Source organism: Pleurodeles waltl, chromosome 6 (assembly GCF_031143425.1).
Source record: "Pleurodeles waltl isolate 20211129_DDA chromosome 6, aPleWal1.hap1.20221129, whole genome shotgun sequence".
NCBI classification, from domain to species: domain Eukaryota; kingdom Metazoa; phylum Chordata; class Amphibia; order Caudata; family Salamandridae; genus Pleurodeles; species Pleurodeles waltl.
The window spans coordinates 398386938-398406724 of NC_090445.1; the positions used below are offsets into that span (position 1 = coordinate 398386938).

The 19787-nt window shown below is 49.5% G+C and overlaps 1 protein-coding gene across 1 annotated transcript; it reads left to right on the forward strand.

The window, feature by feature from the left end:
* Positions 1-18609: 18609 nt before the first annotated feature.
* On the forward strand, positions 18610-19545 carry LOC138301596 (olfactory receptor 6B1-like). Its single transcript, XM_069242114.1, has one exon. It carries the CDS (start codon positions 18610-18612, stop codon positions 19543-19545), a length of 936 nt encoding a protein of 311 aa, XP_069098215.1.
* The last annotated feature ends 242 nt before the right edge of the window (positions 19546-19787 follow it).

A 19787-nucleotide genomic window follows, 5' to 3' on the forward strand; every position in this document is an offset into this window, starting at 1 on the left:
TAAACATGTCATAGTTTTTGGTGATCTTCTACAGTTGACTCTGGTCAAAAGTCAACCAGTTTTTAAAATCCTGGGCATGAAGAAACTAAAATGTCATAATAAGTATTGGAAATATTATCATATGGTTAAAAGTTCTAGTAAGTGGAGGTGACAAAAAATATAAGACAGGCAGCAGATCTAAGGAATGGGAGTACATTAAAATGCATCAAAATAGGAATAATTGGCAAACATTCTAAAAAACTGTTGCTTTTCACATGTTTAAAGTTATTTTCCCACACAAGAAGTCATCAGCTTCCACAATGCAACACATTTCGAATACTCAGAAACATATTGGCCCTCATTATGACATTGGCAGGAAATCCCACTCACTGCCATGCTGACTGCCGCCAACATACCGCTGCGGCGGCGGATATCCATCCACCAATCCGTCACATTTCAGCCACATACACAATTCCGCCACACCAAAGGTCAGTGATAAACTGCCAGTATCAAAACCCACACCGTTACGCCAACAGAACAATGCCCACCACATTAAGACCCACAAATCACCACGGCGGACATTCAATGGTGGTAAACCATTGGCGGTACACACCACTGCGCTCAAAATACACACACACAAACAAAACAACACTACATTGGACAATTCAAACTACACACACCTGACACCCATACACACACCACACCCACACATCCACACCACTATAAAACACACACCCACATTACCCACAACCCTTTATGACTACAAACCATTGGCACGAGACAGACACCACGACCACAGACAAAACCAGAGCCACACACCACTCACACTTATATGCCACTCACTCACCCCACATCACACACCCCAACACATTATCCCACACACCCTCACCCTCACCTACACACCTCACCCAACACAAATGACACCACAAAGACACCCATGATTCTCAGAGGGGGAGCTAGAGGTCATGGTGGAGGAAATCATCAGGGTAGAGCCTCAGCTATTTGGAGCTTAGGTGCAGCAGATACCTATTGCAAGGAAGATGGAGCTAAGGCGGAGGATCGTGGACATGGTCAACGCCGTGGGACATCACCCAAGAACAAGGGATGATATCAGGAAGAGGTGGAATGACCTACGGGGGAAGGTGTGTTCCATTACAGCAAGACACCAACTCGCTGTACAGAGGATTGGCGGTGGACCCCCACCTCCTCCCCCACAACTAACAACATGGGAGGAGCAAGTCTTGGCAATCATGCATCCTGAGGGCCTGGCCGGGTTAGGAGGAGGACTGGACTCTGGTAAGTCAACTCTCTACTACTACTACCCCCTCCCTGCATTCCATCATGTACCCCCTACCCTCAACCTCACTCCCATCACTCCACCACCTACCACACACCCCACCATCACATCCCACTCATTCCATTGCCAAGCCCTGCATGCACTACCAATGCATGGACAACACTCACAGCCCTGCATGGACACCTATCACCAAAGCATGCACACCAGAGAGAATCAGCTAGCCCTGCACATACCAACGTACACAAGTGAAAGCTGCCAGGGCAAATACAGTCAATGATGGCAACCCACTGATGCACATTATGTCACACACAGAAACAATAACACATCATTTACATCCTCACAGGTATGCCAGCCAATGTCACCGGAGAGCCAGCAATATCCATTCCCCCAACTGAAGAGGCCCACAATGATGACTGCAACTCTGGTCGCCTGGATATGGATGGCCAACCTGGCCCATCAGGGACCTCTGGACAGTCAGTTACCCAAGCCCTGTCACACACCACCACAGAGCCTCCCCCATCTGAAAACAACACCACAGCACCCACCCAGTGTGCCCATACCTCTGTCCCCAGGACACGTCAATCAGCAGTGTGTCCACCTCTACAGGGACCCCAGGGCACACCTCATAACTAAGACAATCAGGGACCTGAGGTCAGTGGCAGTGGGCACACGGTTCAGGGTTCAGGGGACAGAGGCACAGGACAACAGGGCACTGCTGTGTGCCAGGGGGAGGACACGCCCAGGGAACCAACTCTCCAGGAAGCACTCACCGAGATCCTGGGAGCATGCCAACATTCCCTGGACACAATGGGCCAGATCCTGGACAATGTGCAGGAGAACAGGCAGCTGCAGGAGGGACAGTACCAGGGGATCAGGGAGGACTTGTAGGCCATCAACACCACCCTGGTCTCCATAGCAGGGGTGCCAGCAGACATGGCCAATATTATGAGGGAGGCAGTTTCACAACGGTGGGCCCCTGCCACTAGCCAGACATCTGAACTGCCTTCCACCTCCGCTGCCACTAATGGACAGGAGGCCCCGCCACAGGACTCACAGGCCACCAGCACCCCTCTCCCTGCAGAAGGTGAACCACCCTGCAAACATTCCCTGTGATCCAGGCAGAAGCCAGAGGCTATTGCCATGACCCCACCAGAAAAATGAGACTCTCCTGATTGTCACACTTGTGTCCCACTCTGTCACCCTGTCCACCTTGAACTGCCATTTGTCCCCTTCCTATGTCCCCTTGGACAATGCATCTGTGCTACAAATAGATTGGAACAATACCCTGAAATTTCCCCCATCACCCCATCCCATTCCACTTGCCCCTCTTTTTCTTAGCACTTCAATAAACACCTTTGGAAAAAATACAAGTATGGAGTATGTCACATTTTTCAAGTACATAGGAAAGACCTGTAGGTGGCTGCAGTGATCAACCCAGGAGCTATAGTGGGGCACCCACATCTGTAAAAAATGAATTGCCAAAGGGTACAGTAAGTGGGCATAGAAGTAGGAAATAACAGCATGCCAGTGCCAAAGAATTTCTAAATAATGACAATAAAAGTGAAGTAACACTGTCTTACCTGTGTGTGACTGGAAGTATTGTCGTATCACTGCTGTTCTGTTATCCTCATCCTCATCCTCTGCCTCCTCATCCTCACTGTCCACAGGGTCCAATGCTGCCACACGGGCATCTCCAGCATCCTTCTCCTGCAGAAAAGGCACATGGTGTCTCAGGGCAAGGTTGTGCAACATGCAGCATGCCACTATTATCTGGCAGACCTTCTTGGGAACATATGTCCCACTAGCACAAACCACACATCGCAACACCAAGCCCTGCATGCAACAACAAAGCCCTGCATGCAACAACAAAGCATGGACACCCATCACCAATGCATGGCCACTGCACATACCCACACAGAACCCTAAACAATTATCAAACAAGCCCCTACACAGGAATGGAAGCACTGGAGTACAAGGTCACCCACCCATTGCACACCATGGCACACACAGATACTAAAACTATGCCTTTACACCCCTGCAGGACCCCTACCCAACATCACCGGACAGGAGGTTCCAGACATGTCCACTCCCCCCCCAGAAGAGGCCCACAGTGATGACAGCAGCTCTGTCCAACTGGATCTAGATGACCAGCCCGGCCCATCTGGGACCTCGGGACAGTCGGTTCCCCTGACACAGTCACAGGCCACCACAGAGCCTCCCCCTCAGGTAACACCAGCACAGCACCAACCCAGCGGGCCCATACCTCTATCCCCAGGACACGTCAAGCAGCAGGGAACCCAGGCTAACCCACTGCCCCAAGAACAGCAGGGACCTGGGGCAGTCATAGTGGGCGCACGGTTCAGGGGACAGAGGAACAGGAAAACAGGGGAAATGGGAGGGCTTCTGTGTGACAGGGGGAGGACAGGCCCAGGGAACTCACTCTCGATGAGGCCCTCTCCAACATCATGGAGCCTACCATCATTCCCAGGAGACAATGGCAACAGTACTGGCCAAGTTTCAGGAGACCCAGCAGCTGCAGGAGGAACAGTATTTGGGGTTCAGGGACTCAAATCCATCAATTCCACCCTGGGCACCATTGTAGGGGTGCTGAAGGACCTCGTGAACACCAGGAGGGACCCTGTGGCACAACAAGGGGCCCCTGACACTAGCCTGGATGATGAACTGCCCACTATCTCTGCTGGCGCTAGTGGACAGGAGGCACCGCCACAGGACCAAGACACCAGCACCCCACCCCCTGTAGATGGTGAACCACCCCGCAAGTGGTCCCTGAGATCCAGGACAAAGACAGAGAACAATGCCAAGACCCCGCCAAGAAATGAGACCACCCCGATTGTCATCCTTCTGTCCCACTTTGTCACCCTGTCCATCCTTAAACTGCCCTAGCTCCACTTAATATGCCTCTTTGGACAATGCACCTGTGAGACTAATAAACTGGACTCTGCCATGGACATTCCTCCACCATCACCCCTGACCATTTTACCCACCCGTTCACTAATTAGCACTTCAAAAAACACCCTTGAGTCACAAAACAATTTGAAGTCAGTCTGTGATTTCACAACATGTAATGTTTATTAGCTATAACTACGGAAAATACCAATGTCCATTGTATTGTCAACATACCTATGTCACACAGCTCTGGTCCATGAGGTCACATAGCAGAGGTCACACAGTGGGACCTACATCTGTGAAATAGAAAGGGAAAGTGACAAATCAGGGTCCATACACTGGGTGAAAGTGACAGACAGATGAGAGGTCGAACAATTTTATCAGATGTAGGAGGCAGTGATGTCTTCTTACCTGTGTCTCACTGGAAGTATTGGTTGATCATGGTGTTTCAATCGTCTATATCCTCTTCTTCTGCCTCCTCTTCTTTACTGTCCACAGGCTCCACAGTTGCCACAACACCTCCTTCAGGACCATCCTCCTGCAGAAAAGGCACCTGTCGTCGCAAAGCCAAGTTGTGCAACATACAGCAGGCCACGATGATCTGGCACACCTTCTTTGGTGAGTAGTAGAGGGAACCACCTGTCATATGGAGGCACCGGAACCTGGCCATCAGGAGGCCTAAGGTCCTCTCTCTAACCCTCCTAGTTCACCCATGTGCCTCATTGTAGCGTTCCTCTGCCCTTGTCCTGGGATTCCTCACTGGGGACAGTAGCCATGACAGGTTGGGGTAGCCAGAGTCACCTGCAAATGTCGAGGGACAACTGTTAGACACACACTAACCCTTAGGGACAACCCCAGACCCAGATAACTATTCACATGATATAGGGTCCTTGTCCTCACCTAATAGCCACACACGGTGCCTCTGGAGTTTGCCCATCACATAAGGGATGCTGCTATTCTTTAGAATGTAAGCGTCATGCACTGAGCCAGGAAACTTGGCGTTCACATGGGAGATGTACTGGTCGGCCAAACACACCATCTGCACATTCATCGAATGGTAGCTTTTGCGGTTTCTGTACACCTGTTCATTCCTGCAGGGGGTACAAATGGCACATGTGTACCATAAATAGTACCAATGATGTTGGGGATATGTCCCAGGGCATAGAAGTCACCTTTCACTGTGAGCAGATCCTCAACTTGAGGGAAAACGATGTTGCTGTGCATGTGCTTCAGCAGGGCAGATAACACTCTGTACAACACGTTAGAGAACATTGGCTGGGACATCCCTGATGCCATGGCCACTGTTGTTTTGAAAAGAGCAACTGGCCAGGAAATGGAGTTCAGACAGAGCCTGCACTAGAGGGGGGATTCCTGTGGGATGGCGGATAGCTGAAATCAGGTCTGGCTCCAACTGGGCACACAGTTCCATGATTGTTGCATGATCAAGTCTGTATGTGATTATGATGTATCTCTCTTCCATTGTCGACAGGTCCACCAGGGGTCTGTACACCGGAGGATGCTGCCATCTCATCACCTGCCCCAGCAGACGTGCCCTATGGAGGAGAACAGCGAGCAGAGGGTGATCCAACACTGAGGTATCACAATGTGTTATTTGCTGAAACGTTGGTAAATCGCAATGTGCCAGTATCTGTCTGTATTCTCGACCTAGATAGGTGTGATGCAGTTTTTATCCATCCCATGTGGCCCCATGAAATGGCGGCTGCCTGACCTGTAAGGTAGGACAAGGGGAAATGAGGTAACTGCGCTGGCGTTGTACACTGTTGGAGTGGTCGTTTGAAGACCACCACGCAATTCAGCATTGGTTAACATTAGGCCCTATGGGTCCCAGGAGCCAATGACTATGTACGCCGGCGCTGACGGGACGCACCGCCATGGACGCGACCGTCATTTTCTTACTGTTCACTCACTTTGTACCTGACCTTCAACAGGAGTGGACCTACACTGCAAGTGCTGCTGTGACCTGTGTCTGGAAGTGACGATGGCTACAGTGTCTGGGAAAAGGGCCCCTGCCTTCATTTCGGAGGAGTTGGAGAAACTGGTGGATGGGTCCTCCCCCAGTACACACAACTGTATGGTCCTTTAGACATACAGGTGAGTACACTGTGAGCATGCTGCATGGGCAATGACTGTTTTGAGTGGTGTGGGTGGAAGATACATGTGGGGGGGTGTCTGTGGCCTGCATATGAGGATGGTGAGTGTATGTGTGTCAGGGAATGAGTGGGAACTGGTTGGCAATGAGTATGACGGTCCGGACGGGTGAGTAATATCCTTTCCTCCTGTACCTTATCTCTAGGTCAGTGCCCACCAGAAGAAGGGTATTTGGTGTGCCATCGCCAAGGACGTCTGGACCCTGGGGGTCTACCATAGACGTGGGACCCCCTGCCGTAAAAGATGGGAGGACCTGTGCCGCTGGAGCAAGAAGACTGCAGAGGCCCAGCTGGGGATGGCCTCCCAACATGGAAGGGGTGCCCGTTGCACCATGACCCCCCTGATGTACCGGATGCTGGCGGTGGCCTATCCAGAGTTGGATGGGTGCTTGAGGGCATCAGAGCAGCCACAACGGGGTGAGTACACTCTCATTCAGCTGACTCTGCATGCATTATAAGGAGTCTGGGTGGGGGAGGTGGGCTCTCAGTTCCCCTAGGCCAGGGCGAACTTGGTAGGCAGGCTCTGTGGCACCCCAACCCACTAGTGGTAATAGCCATCTACACCTAGTCAGGCTATTGTAACTTCCAGGTGTGCAGCAATTGGGCTTAGGCCTCGTACCCCATGGGCATGTGAATTTGCTAGGAACTGTGCATGGCTTAGTGCAGAGGGCTGCTCCCTGTGTGTTGTGTCCGCCAACTGTGGTGTTGCATGCACTGAACATGTTTTTCTTCTGTCTCCCCACCTTTTTGTTTTGTCTCCTGTTCTTGTGTGCAATAGCATCATCTGGTGGAGGAGCAGTGGCACCGGAGCAGGAGGGAGCTGCAACCCACTTGGCCCTGGAGGGTAAAGCAACGAGTCTGAAGCCACCAGTGGGACGGAGGGCGAGGGGAGCTCCACAACGGGACAGGAGCATACACCAGTGAAAGCGACTCCTCCTCTGATGGGAGCTCCCTTGCGGTGGCGGGCACCTATGTGCCCACCGCATCAACAGGTACAGCTGCCACCCCCCCTACCAGCACCGCCCTCCCAGCAGCCCCTCAGTGTGTGTCCCGTGCCCGCTCACCCAGGAGGGTGGGCATCTCCTTCGCCCCAAGCACCTCAGGCCCTGCCCCAGTCAGCCCTGCTGCCCTCAGTGAGGAGACTACTGACCTCCTGAGATCCCTCACTGTTGGGCAATCTACCATATTGAATACCATCCAGGATGTTGGGAGGCATTTGCAACAACCAAATGCATACCTGGAGGGCATTCATTCTGGGCAGGCGTCCCAACAGAGAGCATTTCAGGCGCTAGACTCTGCACTGATGGCAGCCATTGTCCCTGTGTCCAGCCTCCCCCCTTCAACTTCCTCCACCCAGACCTAATCCCCTGTACCTCAGCCTATCCCAAGCACACCATCAGACTCATCAACACATCAGAGTGGAAATGGCAAACATAAGCACCACATCCCACAAGCACTCACACAAGCACCATACCCATGCAGACACACCAACATCCACTGCCTCCACTGTGCCCCCTCCTCCACGTCCTCCTCCTCCCTCCCTGTCTCATCTCTACTCACACCTGCATGCACTACATCCTCAGCCACTACCTCCATCATCAGCACGCCCATCACCACATACAGCTCACGTGCAATCATCACCCCCACTACCATGCACACATCACCAGTGTCCTCTCCCAGTGTGTCTCTGAGCCCTCCTCCCAAAGTACACAAACCCACCCAAAAGCCATCCACCTCACAACAGCCTCTGGCCCATGCACCTTCACCCAAATTCAGCAAACGTACACCTCCTACAACCACTAGCTCTTCCTCCACTCCCAAACCCCCTCCATCTTCTCATCCCAGTGTGTCTAAAAAACTTTTCCAGGCAAACTTTGACCTCTTCCCTTCACCTCCCCCCCATCCTTCCCCTAGGGCTAGGCTTTCCAGGTCCCAGCCCAGCACCTCAGCCACCAAATCCCCAGGCACAGTGGTGCCAGCAACTGCGGCGTCATCGAGTACGCCACCCATCAGGGCTGCCAGTGTGCGACGTAGTGAGGACAAGGACATTCCGCCACCTGCCAAGGTGAAGAAGGTGCACACATCCCGCAGGGAGATGCCACACCTACCAGCAACCAAGGGCTCTGCCAAAACAAAAGGGGACAGTGGCAAGACACCTGCGGCAACACCAAAGGTGGGGAAGGGACAAAAGCAGAACAGCAGGTCAGGACAGGGCACGGTGGCACTGACTGAGGGACTAGTGTCACCCCTTCTGTTCACGACTACACCCAACTGTACAGCGGCGAACACTGCAACCTGCCCCCCCCACCTGCACTGCCACCAGCACCACCACCTGCACCGCCACCTGCACAGCCACCTGCACCACCACCGGCACGTCTGCAGCCCTAGCAACAGTCCCCAGTATCTTCTCCAGTGGGCAGGCATCCGAGGCTGCAGGAGACGTCCTGCTGTGTCCCTCAACAAGTGCTGACACAGGCACCACGGCCAACACCGGCACCACAGACACCGCCGCAAGCACCGCCACCAGCCCTGCGACGTGCTCAGACAGTGGCACCACCAATGACATGGCTACCATCCTCAGTGGTCAGTCGTCCGAGGCTGGAGGAGACTTCCTGGACCATGCCCAGCTTCCATGAGGCATGACTTCCATAACTGTTTGCATGTGCAGGTGGAAGGCAAAGCCGCAGCAGTGTGCGGTATGTCTCTGCCTCCATGGCGTATCATGCTACCTGTTCCTAGTCAATCTCGTGGCACACACACCCAGGTGAGGGAATGGGACCAGCCACACTGCATTTGGAGCACTCTGGGCACAAGGCCCCCTCCAGAACCAGTGGAGAAAGGCATCCACTACTTCAGTCTTTGGCAGGATGAAGCACTCTGGGCACAAGGCCCCCTCCAGAACCAGTGGAGAAAGGTATCCACTACCTCAGTCCTTGGCCGGATGAAGCACTCTGGGCACAATGCCCCCTCCAGAACCAGTGGAGAAAGACATCCACTACCTGAGTCCTTGGCAGGATGAAGCACTCTGGGCACAATGCCCCCTCCAGAACCAGTGGAGAATCACATCCACTACCTCAGTCCTTGGCAGAATGAAGCACTCTGGGCACAATGCCCCCTCCAGAACCAGTGGAGAATAACATCCACTACCTCAGTCCTTGGCAGGATGAAGCACTCTGGGCACAATGCCCCCTCCAGAACCAGTGGGGAATCACATCCACTACCTCAGTCCTTGGCAGGATGTAGCACTCTGGGCACAAGGACCCCTCCAGAACCAGTGGAGAATCACATCTGAAGCACTATGGGCACAAGGACCCCTCCAGAACCAGTGGGGAATCACATCCACTACCTCAGTCCTTGGCAGGATGAAGCACTCTTGGCACAAAGACCCCTCCAGAACCAGTGGAGAATCACATCCATTACCTCAGCCCTTGGCAGGATGAAGCACTCTGGGCACAAGGACCCCTCCAGAACCAGTGGTGAATCACATCCACTACTTTATTCCTTGGCAGGATTAAGCACTCTGGACACAAGGACCCCTCCAGAACCAGTGGAGACTGTCATCCATGAGAGACTGTGGCTTTGCACTCCCCAGGATAAAGCAGTGGGCAAACCACCCACTGGAATGACTTGAGAGACTGTGGCTTTGCACTCCCCAGGATAGAGCAGTGGGCAAACCACCCACTGGAAAGACTTGAGAGACTGTGGCTTTGCACTCCCCATGATACAGCAGTGGGCAAACCGCGCACTGGAAGGTCTTGAGAGACTGTGGCTTTGCACTCCCCAGGATACAGCAATGGGCATGGAGCCCCCTCGTGCAGCAGTGGCGTTGTGGTCATCCGGCTGAGGTGAACCCCTTCCCTTCCCTTTCGATCTGATGCCCCTGCACTGTTCTCTCCGTTTTGAGTCAGGTATCTTGTGTGGGCTTTGCCCATGCATTTTGGGACCACTGGTCCATGGACAATGATTGGTACACTATCCGGACTTGTGTAGTTGGTGTACATATACTGGATATACTTTTGAACTTTCACTATCTGATTTTTCATGATTACAATCGCTACAATCATTTCATTTTGTCCTTACGTTCTTCCAGGGGGTGTGAGGGTGTATATGTAATGTTGCTGCATGTATTTGTGTGTATGGTGTTGTGGGTGAGGGTGGGGGTGGGGGTATTGCGTGTTGCATGTGTGTGTCACTCTCTTTTCCCTCCCCCCTTCCCTGTGTTGTAGGTGCAGTACTCACTGTGGTCGTCGACGGCATCTGTCCTGCTCCTGAAAGAGCAGGAGAAAGACCAGCATGGGCAGGACCTGTAGTTCGGGCTCCATGGCGTCCTGGTTCCTCGTTGGGTGTCGAAAGGTGAGTGGTTTCCCTTCTGTGTACTGTTTCCGCCGTGCTTTTGATAGCGTTGGTTCCACCCCGGAAAAGGTGGCAGATAGGCCTGTTGTTATACGGTGGGTGGTACTTTGTCCTCCACCTGTCTGTTGACGGTTACCGCTGCTGTGTTTTCTTCTACCGCCGTGGCGGTAGGAGTGTTAAAGTGGCTGTCTATGTTGGCGGTTTCGGCCATAGTCGTGATTCCATTTTTGTCCGCCGGCCTGTTGGCGGTATTACCGCTGCTTTACCACCGGCCCCCAGGGTTGTAATGATGGCCTATGTCTTTTTCCCTGTACAGTCAGTTGTACTAAAATTTGAAAATGTTTGACATCAAGTGAAGCAAGTTAACAATCCTCTAAATTGACCTAGAGCAAAAGTGTTTTTGATTTTTCAAATTGGGACTAATTTTTGTTTTTTGTTTTTTAAATTACATAATTTTTTATTTTTCTTAATTGTTATGATCAAATGGTGCAAACGTTGTTTTTTTAAGTGACACAAAACGTAAGGGAGTCCATGGAGCTTGATCTGGCTAGCCTACCCACATTCACTGCAGCTGAACGTAGGGTGTTGTGCAGAAAGAGGGGATTACCTGCTGCTAACAACCTTAGGAATACTGTAATGATCAAGTCCCTAGAAGACTGGGTAGTGCAGATGGAGGCAGAGAAAGCTTCAGATGTAGGAAGGGAGGAGGAAGATGTCCTCCCCAACCTCCAGGAAGAGGGGATGAATGCTTAACTCTAGCAGCTGGGCCACATCCAGAGCTAGTGGGAGGGGTGGGTCTGTGGCATCAGATCAAGAAGAAGCAGAACTGGACCTCAGGAAGAGAGAATTTGAGCTCCAGGCAGCCCTCATAGCTTCAAAGGTAGAAAAGTTGGCTCTAGAGAAGGAGAAGTGAGCAAAGAGTGAACAAAGAGATGGTGGCAGCGATAAAGAAGTTGAGGTGTCCAGGGGTGGTGGGTTTTGCCCCAGACTACTCAAGTCAGTTGTTCCTGCTTATCAAGAGCGAGTATGCTATAGACAAGTGGCTAACAGCTTTTGAGAGGGCTCTCAGGATCAGGAGGGTTAAGCCTCAGTACTGGGGTTCACTCCTATTGGAGTTGGTCCCAATATTTGGGAGGGATAGGCGGGGAGGAAAAAAAGTCCTGCTCCAATATGAAGAGGTGCCTTGTCCATAAGTATGGTCTCATCCCAGAGCAGTATAGGATAAAGTTCAGGAACACCCAGAATGACAATACCCAGTCTTGGGTTGACTTTGTGGATACCTCAGAGAAGGCACTAGAGGGCTGGGTAAAAGGTAATAAAGTAAATACTTATGAGGTGGTATACAATCTGATCATGAGGGAGCACATCCTGACCAATTGTATTTCACAGAGGTTACGCCAGCATATAGTGGCCTCTAAGCTGACCAACCCTACAGAGCTGGGGGAAGCAGCTGATGAGTGGTTGAGAACAAGAGTGGTTGTCAAGTGCCAAGGGTGAGACTCCAAGAAGGGAGGGGGGCAGGATCCCCAAAAGCCTAAGGAGGGAGGTGATAAGCCCACCACAAAGACTCCCTCTGTGCCCCAGAACCCTAAGGAGGAGAAGAGTAAATCCCAACCCCACTCTGACAAGCAGAGAGAGGGAGAACCAGGGTTAAAGAAGCTCTTGGACAACAAGGCCTGCTTTGATTGTCAGCAGACAGGTCACTTCAGAGGAGATGCAGCCTGACCCATAAAAAGTGAATAGCACTAGGCTGTCCATCGTAGCCATAGAGGAGGACTCCTCGGATGATGAGGACCTCATAGAAATAGGCTGGGATACAGGACCAGATGGTAAGCTGATGATCCCAGAGGTTGGGAGTAGGCATTTTTACCCCATTCAGGTGAACGGTATCCATCCACACCATGGTGAGTGACCGGTTGATGTCCCCAGATATGTATATCCCAGGGGAGACAAGGAGAGTTAGGGTAGCCACAGGTGAGGCCACCACCAAACCTGTATCCATAGTGCCCCTAGAGAGGGAGGGTATCCTTGGTATAGGGTGGTGGTCAGTGCTGACCTCCCCTTAGATCATATCCTGGGCAATGACCTCCCAGAAGTGAGTCTGATCCCAGATGGAGTGATCACCCAGGCCCCCTACCATGTCCCAGGGGAGCAAGTCCCTCCAGTTAGGAAACAGGGGTACCCCGGAAAAGGAAAAAAGAAAATGAAAGGTAAGCCAATCTTAAAGGGAGTTTTATTGAGCCCAAGGCCTTCAGCCCCAGTGGGGGGTGGGCAGAATTGGTACTGGTGATGCCTCACCTGACCCCAAGGAAGTTCTGAGTAGTCAGGAAGCTGTCCAGCTGTATGACGTTGCCCCTGCACTGACAGAAAGGAGGGTGGAAGGAGGGAGTCTGCCACAGGATGTGGTAGCCCCCACTCTAAACAGCAAGAGAGGTGCCAGGACCCCACAGTTCCCCCTACAGCAGGTCACCCACCTGTCAGTGGAGAGCTTAGGGTGGGGGTCTGGGTCTGGGTTCTGACAGCTGTCAGTAGCCTCTGCTGGGTGCTAGCCTTCTTTGCAGCGGTGTACTTGGCCTGGGAGGCAGATCCCAGAGCCAGAAGCAAAGTGGGCACCCTGACCCTGTTGATCATGGTGGGGTTGCTCAAGTGCTGGGTGACCTCTTTTGGTAAGCTTGGTGTTGCCCTATCAAACTTAGTGATAGAGGAGGTGGGTACCTCACTACCCAAGTTGGCAGAGATAGAGGAAGAAGTCCCCCCCTAGAGGGAAGTTTCAGTTTAAAATGGGTCCTTCTACTGTTGAGATGGGTTCACTACTATCAATCAATCAACCAGAAATTTGTAAAGCACACTACTCACCAATGAGGGTCACAAGGCACCAAGGGAGTGACCGGGAAGACTCTCTCAGGGTTGGGCTGAGTCTCCAGAGTGTGTTGACTGGGGGAGGGGGTGTAAGAAAACTGGGCTGATTGCAGAATCCCCCTAACTTTTTACCCCATTTATCATTTTTTTGCTGGTGTTTTCCTGACTCTGATGGTGCTCTGGGCACTGCTAAACAGTCTCAAGGCCTGTGCTCTAATTAACACGAGTATACAATGAGGCTAATTATAATTGGCTGTGTCAAACTACCTATAAGTTCTTAGTATATGGTAAGGCATTTAGGTTTAGGGACCCCAGCATAGGTAGCACACCCATAGGTGCACTGCTGTGGTGCCCAGGGCCATTTTAAAAGCAGGCCTGCCTTGCTCGCTGTTTTTAAGTAAACGTTAACCTCAAATTCGACTTTGGAATGAAAAGTACTTTTAAAGTTTTAAACTACCTTATTTTTACATATGTCTCACTCCTAAGGTGTACCCTAGGTGCCCCCAGTTGTGGCTGCAGTGTAACTATAAGCAGGGACCTTATAAAATATGTTTTATAAGTCCTGGAGAGGGAAAAGTAACCAAATCCATTTTCCCTCATTGTAGTGAATGGGCTCCATAGGCTCAAATGGGGACACTTTATTGTTAATTAATGAGGTCTCAAAAGGAGATAAATATGGCAAGTTAGGTATCAAACTTATTGTTATAATAAATTGAATCACTTGTCATTGTTGAATTTAATATAACTAGTTCGGGGAAAGAGTTTTAGAGCTCTACCTGAAAGTTGTCAACTTCAGTTCTGTAGTGCCCTTCTCTGGTTGGTCATCCTCTTGCAGCCTGCCCAGGCTGCCTTGATGAGGTGTGAAGTGGCCTGGGTTGAAGACAAAGGAAGTTCCACTGGGAGGAGATCTGTCTCAGCAGATAGTGAAACAGGATGGGGGAGCGCAGCCAAACTTGACTTCAAAGGAGGGAAGGATATCTGGAGCACCTCAGGACCTCCACTTTTCCTGCAAACCCAGACCACCTGGTGCACCCTTGATTAGATTAGTAGAGGGCAGGAAAGTGGTGTGTTAAGGAATCTTAGCCACACCAGTGGGTAGACTCAGCTAGACCTATTTTCCAAGATTAAGTTTCTGTGATTTTGGATTTTTCAGGAATTTTGCTCCTTGAGACTGATTTTGCCACACTTCCCAGGAAGTGGTCATTCAAGAGGGTGGTATCCTACCTGTAATTGGACACTGCCTGGCAGACAGAGTTGTATTGAAAGGGAACCTTGTGCACTTCAAACCACTCTTTGAAGTCTTCCTCACTTCACAGGCACTTTGGGGTTTTCCTCCCAGGAGTAAGGATGAATAGGGCATAACTGCACCCACATCTCAGATCCCTACAAGCAACAACAACAGAAGAAGAAGGAATGCCCTGCTGGATCCCTGACCTGCACCTGGACACTGCATTATGAAGGACTGCACCAGCTGCACACTTGGGCTTCACCACAAAGAGGACTTTGTCTGGCTTCAACTGATTAAAGAAGGGACTCACTATTTGCTACAGGTGGAAAATAGCTATTCAGAGTCCCATCAGAACCTGAAGAAAGTGACTAGCTGTCCAGTGGTCATTTATGTATTTGAGCCAAGTGCATGCTAGGAGTTGGAGTCCAAACCCTCAAGGAGCTACTCAGAGCTTCTGGAACCTTGAGGTGAGCTGTGGGCTCCTAAAGGACCTTCAAAGATCTTCTGAAAGATGATCCAGAAGTTAGGAGAAGATTGCCAAACGTTTGAAAAAAAGTTTCATGAAGGGACCCAAACAACACCGTGAGTCAAGCAGGCTTATGTCGACCGCGACCCGGCATAATTTGCAGGTTCGTCCGGTTGAAAAGCTCTAGAGCTCCAGAATTCCAGGATTTCAATGGGGGAAAGGCAATGCAACAACTTAGACTTGAAATCAGCTTGGTGTGGAGAGTCATCTGCCGTCAGAGAGGAAAAGCCCCAAAAAAGTGACAAAGTCCAAACGTATAAAGTTGACTGGGACTTCTGGTGCAGCGCATCCGATGAGGGCTCCAGGGACGTCGGATCCAATTTCAGCTTTGGCCTGGACGAAGATTTCCATCACGAAAAATCATCTAAGTCCGAAGGTAAAATTCTTCCCCAAGGTCTCCTGCGATTCGTTTCCAAAAAGGGCTCCAGGGAGGTTGGATCAGATTTGTGACTTTGTCCCAGTGAGAAAAATTTTCAAGAAAAAGATTGAGTCCAAAGGTTAAACTTTGACCGAGGCCTCCCACTCACTGTAGCTGAAAAGGGCTAAAAGTTTGACTTTGCCCTGGTTGAGTGCAACCAGATGTCCAGATTGGTGCTTTTAGTATATGTGCACTAGAAAACATTTATTCTTTACAAATTCATATCTCTGGTTACTGTTTTTGATTTTTGTCACTTTAGTGTCATTTTAAAGATAAAAATACAATTTATTTTTATAAATTGGAATTGTATTTTTATTGTGTTTTGTGTTTTACTTATTTACTGTTTTTTGATTTTTAAATGCTTTACACACCTGTCTTCTAAGTTAATCCCTGTCACTCATTGCCAAGTTATCAAGGGTTGAGCTGGGCTTAATTTATTGAGACCTAACTGGAACTAATGGGTGTTAGTGGCCTATTGCTAAGTGAAGGTACTTACCTGCCCCTACCAATAATCCAATTTCCAACAGGTACCTAATCCAAGAGCAGAGAGTAAGGATACTGACAGAGTGAAGGGATATGCTGTCTGGAAAATTAGAGCAGTACAGAACCTTCCATCATTTTCCTTTAGCGGTGATGACAAGAGGCTCCAAACATTAGTGGACTCAGCTGGATCTAGTAAGGCACAGCGATCTTCCCCGTACTGCAAAGTTGGCAAAAATCATGAAGTGGTCGTCAAGGGTTACCACAATGAAGGGGAGTGAATGGGCTACCACTATTGGTGTCTGGTGCTGTTTTACATTGGATATTTGATTCTTGAGGTCAGAATGAATGCACTTCCATGGCCAAGAGGCCATCCACAATGAGCTGCTCTTTCAGTTTCAACTTGATACTGTCACAGGAGCTTCGAGGATTGGACAATCTTTACGCAAAGGGTATATCTGAATGTAAAGACATTTGTGTTTGTAGCAAATCCAATGCATCACCTTGTTGACTACTACCTCAGTGAATTCCCATTGCCAGGCATTAAACAGGTAACCTTTATCTAAGGTGGACATGCCCATTTCTGCCTGAGTCAATGTAAAGGGTTTTGCAGCATTTCTATTCTTAAACAGAGGTATAACGGCTGGAGGGCCTAACTTGGCCAGTGATACTGGGGCCGGATTTCCTCTTGTGGCCTAGTATAATAGTTGGTTGTAGGCAGAAGAGTGAGGTGATGTAGGTTTTTGCTTAATGGTTTTTGAGGGGTAGTAATCTTAGGTTGCATAGTAGACGTGAACATCTTCGTAGCACCTCCCCTAAATAATTTATGCTTGTTACTAAGTGTTCCAGAAGAATTTTCTGAGAAAGCAGAACTATGGTGGCCTGGGGGTTCTGACTGTAATTTGCCTCTCACTGCTACTCCATCACTGGTGGTTGTGCTTATCTGGTAGCACAATCGACACTCGCACTGCTTTGATGAAGGAGCCACTAATTTTTCAGATAGTTTTTGGAGCTCTCATGCCCTAAACATAAAGATTGTACTGATCACAGCATTGGGCTCGCCCTCATGATGTGTAATCAGTGCAGTCGCTGGGTCAAATTCCCCTGCTTTGCCTTGAACTACCACTACACCATTTGGTCCACGAGTTCCTCTCTTACATTGGAGAGAGGAGTATAGCGATTGGAGCACTGAATGCTGGGCAATGGTTCAGGTACTCCATGTTGAGTTTTACAAGCAGAAGTAGACACAGTAAGGGTGGCTGGTAAACCTATTTTCTCAGTCGTAGTGAAAAGTTTGGCTCCCACAACTGGGTCACAGGTAGGACTTTCCTTACAGTTGGCACCCTTCTTGCAGTCCCTTTAAATAAGTGGGTGATTTTAGGTTTCAAGCTACTGGCCTCACAATATTTCTGTCCTTTGTTCAGAATGTCCTCTTCATCCTCTATTAAAACATCATTAGCATCCAAGGTGCAGTTGTCTGTAACATACCTCTTAGCTGTCTTACCCATCGGACCTTGGCCTGTGACATTACCCTCTGCCTTTCTTTTACCCATTGGTACAACAAACATACTTAAATCAGGTACTCACTGTTGTTGTCAATGATAAAAACACAGCCAAGGGTGGTGGCCCTGCCTCTTCCTGTTGATGTTGAGTGCACAACGGGCTTGTCCTTTGTCAGCACTTTGCCCAGACGCAACCCATGAGCATCCCACACAGCGGTGGAGCAAGTGGTGCTTTCAGCACTCCAAGGGGTGTAGGCTCTTCCTCCTCCTCCTTCCTCACAGTGGTGCATCCTTGAGCTTTGTGCTTATGATGCTTGGACCCCCCAAGTGATTGTAGAGAGTGCCCCATGCAGAGGCGAACAAGTGGCATTTCAGCACTTCGGGGGATGTGTAGGCTCCTCCCCATCCTCCTTCCTGGCACAGGCACCTCCTGGCACTTTGTGTTTGTGGGGCTTGGAGTCCCCTGATTGCCGAGAGTGTCCTTCATAGCGAATGAGCAAGCAGCACTTTTAACACTCTGGAGGGTGTGAGCTCCTGCCCCTCCTCCTTTCTCCTGTTGGCACCTCATGGTTGCAGAGAGTGTCCACTCATTTTCTAGGTTTTCCAAAGCATGCAGATCCACATTGCAATTCAAGGTGTCTGCTTGCCATGTGGCCTGCTTTGCAAGTCTGCGATTCACATATCTCTATCTTATGCTGCATTAGGATGTTTGTGAGTAAAGTTGCTAGGTTGCTTGGAATCCAAGTCAATAAAGTGTTTTAAATCATATGTATAGACAGCAGAGGGCACAGCTAAATTATGAATTAATTTCTGTTGACTATGAATAACATATATCTTGTTATACCTAGAACATTGACCTTGCCTATTCTTTTCACAGACAATATCTACTTATATGGAACTGGTAAACCAATCCCTTGTGACTGAGTTTATCATTCTGGGATTCCCCAGTATCTGGGAGCTGCAAGTGGTCTTGTTTGCTTTGTTTTTGGTCATGTACATTCTCACCATCACGGAACATGTGGTCATCATTCTAGTAATCTACAAGGACTATCGCCTTCACACACCTATGTATTTCTTCCTTACCAATTTATCTTTCCTTGAAATTGGATATGTCACCGTTACTGTCCCTAAAATGTTGGTCAACCTCATCTCTGCAAGCAAAACGATCTCTATTTCAGGTTGTTTTGCACAGATGCATATATTTTTTCTCTTGGGGACAACAGAATGCTTTCTGCTAACTGCAATGGCTTATGACAGATACTTAGCAATCTGTAATCCCTTGCACTACAGCACCATCATGAACAGAGGTATGTGTATTCGCTTTGCTAGCTGTTGCTGGTTGGGTGGTTTCCTGGCTCCAATTTTGCCTTCAACCTTCACATTTACACTCATATTCTGTGGTTCCAATATCATCAACCACTTCTTTTGTGATGCCCCTCCTCTTCTGAAACTCTCCTGTACTGACATTTACATTATCAACATAATAAATTTTGTTGAGGGATCGTTGGTGCTACTCACCTCCGTCTTTCTCACGCTAATGTCCTACACAAATATAATCTCTACCATCTTGAAAATACCCACGACAGATGGGCGACAAAAGGCTTTCTCTACATGTGCCTCTCACCTCACAATCATCCTTATCTTCTACGGCACCACCATCTTCACGTATGTTCGTCCGAAGACCATCAATGCTGTTGACTTCAATAAACTGGTGTCTGTCATATACACAAGTGTGACTCCTATGATTAACCCTGTGATCTACAGCCTGAGGAATAATGACATAAAGCAAGCAATGAAGAAAGTAATCAGTTGCCATCACAAACAATGACAGATGAAGCTTCTGTTTACAATTAGGGTATGAATCTCCTTCTCTACTGTAGATGCAAACACTTTATCTTTGAGTAGAAATTAAAGTTTTGTAGACGGATGAATTAGGTAAATTCTTGGACACGTGTTCCTATACAGACATTATTAGGAATCTTCAGGACAAATGTTTTACTATTATCTGGAGGTCAAAGGATAATATAGTATGTTTCTACACATTCCACAACCACGAGATACTGTGCATAT

Bases quoted from the DNA above. Each gene is read 5' to 3' on its own strand.
- LOC138301596 (XM_069242114.1), top strand. From the start codon at position 18,610: ATGGAACTGGTAAACCAATCCCTTGTGACTGAGTTTATCATTCTGGGA.